Here is a 4,385-nt window from a genome sequence, read left to right as displayed (position 1 = left end):
TGTCCCCATGTCCCCAAGGCCACCACCTGGTTGTCTCCATCCTCAACCCATCATGTCCCCATCGCCAACCACACTTCGTTGTCCCCATGTCCCCAAAGCCACCCTCCTGTTGTTCCCGTCCCCAACCACACTTGTCCCCAGTGCCACCACCCCATTGTCTCCATCCCAACCACACCTTGTCCCCACGTCCAACCCCACGTCCCCATGTCCTCAAGGCCACCACCCCATTGTCCCACCCCCACATTGTCCCCATGTCCCCACTGCCCCCATTGTCCCCGTTGTCCCCATTGTCCCCATGTCCCCACTGTCCCCATTGTCCCCATGTCCCCATTGTCCCCAATGTCCCCATTGTCCCCATTGTCCCCCCAGCTGGAGAAGTACCAACAGGGCGACTTCGGCTACTGCCCCCGCGTCTACTGCGAGAACCAGCCCATGCTGCCCATCGGTGCGGCCCGGACGCCGGGGCCCCTTGGGGGGGAGGGGGGCACCCGGACGCCGGGGCCCCATGTCCCTAACACGGGTGTCCCCGGACACCGGGGCCCCTCTCACCCGGACGCCGGGGCCCCTTGTCCCTAACACGGGTGTCCCCGGACGCCTGGGCCCCTCTCACCCGGACGCCTGGGCCCATTGTCCCCCGGACGCTGGGGCCCCTTATCCCTAACACAGGTATCCCCAGATGCCGGGGCCCCTCCTCACCCGGACGCCGGGGCCCCTTGTCCCTAACACGGGTATCCCCGGACGCCTGGGCCCCTCCTCACCCGGACGCCGGGGCCCCTTGTCCCTAACACGGGTGTCCCCGGACGCCAGGGCCCCTCTCCCCCGGACGCCTGGGCCCATTGTCCCCCAGACACTTGGGCCCCTCTCACCCGGACGCCGGGGCCCCCTATCCCTAACATGGGTATCCCCGGACGCCGGGGCCCACTGTCCCCCGGACGCCGGGGCCCCTCCTCACCCGGACACCGGGGCCCATTGTCCCCCGGACACCTGGGTCCCGCTCTCCCGGACGCCAGGGCCCCTCCTCACCCGGACACCGGGGCCCATTGTTCCCTGGACGCCTGGGCCCCTATTGCCCGGACACCTGGGCCCCTCTGCCCCGGACGCCCGGGCCCCCTATCCCTAACACGGGTATCCCCGGACGCCGGGGCCCCTCTCCCCCGGACACCGGGGCCCCTCCTCCCCCGGACGCCGGGGCCCCTCCTCACCTGGACGCCGGGGCCCATTGTCCCCCGGACGCCGGGGCCCCTCCTCACCCGGACGCCGGGGCCCCTCCTCACCCGGACGCCGGGGCCCCTCTCACCTGGACACCTGGGCCCATTGTCCCCCGGACGCCGGGGCCCCTCTCTCACCCGGATGCCGGGGCCCGCTCCCCCGGACACTGGGGCCCCGTATCCCTAACACGGGTATCCCCGGACGCCGGGGCCCATTGTCTCCCGGACGCCGGGGCCCCTCTCCCCCGGACGCCTGGGCCCATTGTCCCCCGGACGCCGGGGCCCCTCCTCACCCGGACACCGGGGCCCATTGTCCCCCGGACGCTGGGGCCCCTCCTCCCCCGGACACCTGGGCCCCTCTCACCCGGCCGCCTGGGCCCACTGTCCCCCAGACACCTGGGTCCCGCTCCCCCGGACACCGGGGCCCCCTATCCCTAACACGGGTATCCCCGGACGCCGGGGCCCCTCTCCCCCGGACGCCGGGGCCCCTCTCCCCGCAGGCCTCTCGGACATCCCGGGCGAGGCCATGGTGAAGCTCTACTGCCCCAAGTGCATGGACGTCTACACGCCCAAGTCCTCGCGCCACCACCACACGGACGGCGCCTACTTCGGCACCGGCTTCCCTCACATGCTCTTCATGGTGCACCCCGAGTACCGGCCCAAGCGCCCCGCCAACCAGTTCGTGCCCCGGTGAGTCGCGCGCGGCCGCCCTGGAGCCTAACGGTGGGCTGGGTTCAACCGGGAGCCTAACGGTGGGCTGGGTTCAACCGGGAGCCTAATGAAGGTTCTGGAGCCCATTGGTGCCATTGGGTTCACTCTGGAGCCTAACGGTGGGTTGGGTTCAACCGGGAGCCTAACGGTGGGCTGGGTTCAACCGGGAGCCTAACAGTGGGCTGGGTTCACTCTGGAGCCTAATGATGGACTGGGTTCACTCTGGAGCCTAATGGTGGTTCTGGAGCCCATTGGTGCCCTTGGGTTCACCCGGGAGCCTAATGGTGGCTCTGGAGCCTAACGGTGGGCTGGGTTCACTCTGGAGCCTAATGATGGCTCTGGAGCCCATTGGTGCCATTGGGTTCACTCTGGAGCCTAATGGTGGGCTGGGTTCAACCGGGAGCCTAACGGTGGCTCTGGAGCCCATTGGTGCCATTGGGTTCATCCTGGACCCTAATGGTGGCTCTGGAGCCTAATGATGGGCTGGGTTCACTCTGGAGCCTAATGATGGGCTGGGTTCACTCTGGAGCCTAAGGGTGCCATTGGGTTCACCCTGGAGCCTAACGATGGGGTGGGTTCACTCTGGAACCTACTGATGGGCTGGGTTCAACTGGGACCCTAATGAAGGTTCTGGAGCCCATTGGTGCCCTTGGGTTCACCCTGGAGCCTAATGGTGGTTCTGGAGCCTAATGATGGGCTGGGTTCACCCTGGAGCCTAATGATGGCTCTGGAGCCTAAGGGTGCCCTTGGGTTCACCCTGGAGCCTAATGATGGTTCTGGAGCCTAAGGGTGCCATTGGGTTCACCCTGGAGCCTAACGGTGGGCTGGGTTCAACTGGGAGCCTAACAGTGGGCTGGGTTCACTCTGGAGCCTAATGATGGGCTGGGTTCACCCTGGAGCCTAACGATGGGCTGGGGTCACCCTGGAGCCTAACGATGGCTCTGGAGCCCATTGGTGCCATTGGGGTCACTCTGGAGCCTAACGATGGGCTGGGTTCAACCGGGAGCCTAACGGTGGGCTGGGTTCACCCTGGAGCCTACTGAGGGCTCGGGAACCTATTGAAGGGTTGGGTTCACTCTGGAGCCTAAGGGTGCCATTGGGTTCACCCTGGAGCCTAATGGTGGTTCTGGAGGCCAATGATGGTGGGTGGGGGGGTCACTCTGGAGCCTCTTGGGAGCCCGTTCACTCTGGAACCTACTGAGGGTCCCAGATCCGTGTAGAGCCTCTTGGGAGCCCGTTCACTCTGGAGCCTATTGAGGGCTCCAGGTCACTGTAGAGCCTATTGAGGGCTGTGTTCACTCTGGAGCCTATTGAGCCCCGTTCACTCTGGAACCTACTGAGGGCTCCCGGTCACTGTAGAGGCCATTGGGGCCCCATTCACTCTGGCCCCTCCTGAGGGTCCCAGGTCACTCTGGAGCCTCCTGAGGTCTCGTTCACTCTGGCCCCTACTGAGGGCTCCCGGTGTCTGTGGCCCCACTGGGGCCCCGGTCACCCTGGCCCCACTGCTGCCCCGCTCACCGCGGCGCCCGCGGCGCCCGCAGGCTCTACGGCTTCAAGATCCACCCCATGGCGTACCAGCTGCAGCTGCAGGCCGCCAGCAACTTCAAGAGCCCCGTGAAGACGATCCGCTGAGCCGGACGCCGGGGCCCCCGCGGCGCCGCGCCCCGCAGCGGCGCGCAAGGAACACCCCTGGGGCAAAGGAGCCGCCTCGGGGGTTCTGTGCGCGGAGGGGGCGGGAGGGGCGTTCCGAAATGGATTCGTTGGGTTCGGGGAAATTTCAAAAAAAAATTTAAAGAGCTGTCTTAAAATGTTTGAAGATTCGTTTTGAGGGTTTGGAATGAGTTTTTAAATTGTTTTGTGTTTTTCACGCTCGTTGTTTCAAAAATTGGGAATTTTGAGAATTGGAAATTTCGAAATTGGAAATTTTGAGAATTGGAAATTTCGAAATTGAAATTTTGGAAATTGAAAATTTTGAAATCGGAATGTTTGAAATGGAAATTTCTGAAATTGGAATTTTTAAAATTGGAAATTTTGAAAATTGAAAATTTCGAAATTGAATTTTTTAAAATTGAAAATTCTGAAGTTAGAATGTTTAAAATGGAAAATTCTGAAATTGAAGTTTTTAAAATTGAAACTTTTGAAATCGGAATGTTTGAAATGGAAATTTCTGAAATTGAAATTTTTAAAATTGAAAATTTTGAAATTGGAATGTTTAAAATCGAAATTTTTGAAATTGAAATTTTTAAAATTGAAAGTTTTTAAATTAATTTTTAAGATCGGAGATTCTGAAACTAAAATTTTCAAACTTGGAAATTTTGAACTTGAAAATTTCAAACTTGAAAATTTTGAAATTGAAAATTTTGAAACTTGAAGTTGAAAAATGATTTTTAGGTTTGAACATTTAAAAACCCGGGGAAAAGAGCCGATTTGGTAGCTTTTGTGCCCAAAAGTGGGTGGGTGGGGTCA

The 4,385-nt window shown here is 60.5% G+C and overlaps 1 protein-coding gene across 1 annotated transcript; it reads left to right on the top strand.

Annotated features, from left to right (window-relative positions):
• Window positions 1-339: 339 nt before the first annotated feature.
• CSNK2B (casein kinase 2 beta) lies at window positions 340-3,574 on the top strand. Its single transcript, XM_026044751.1, has 3 exons — window positions 340-445; window positions 1,709-1,898; window positions 3,461-3,574. The coding sequence occupies exons 1-3, from the start codon at window positions 340-342 to the stop codon at window positions 3,549-3,551; spliced, it is 387 nt and encodes a 128-aa protein (XP_025900536.1). The 3' UTR covers window positions 3,552-3,574.
• The last annotated feature ends 811 nt before the right edge of the window (window positions 3,575-4,385 follow it).

This window comes from Nothoprocta perdicaria, unplaced genomic scaffold, assembly GCF_003342845.1.
Source record: "Nothoprocta perdicaria isolate Ctin4 unplaced genomic scaffold, notPer1 scaffold_1052, whole genome shotgun sequence".
Taxonomy (NCBI): domain Eukaryota; kingdom Metazoa; phylum Chordata; class Aves; order Tinamiformes; family Tinamidae; genus Nothoprocta; species Nothoprocta perdicaria.
Note: the sequence above shows the minus strand (reverse complement) of the source record. Positions and strands in the feature narration are given on the sequence as shown.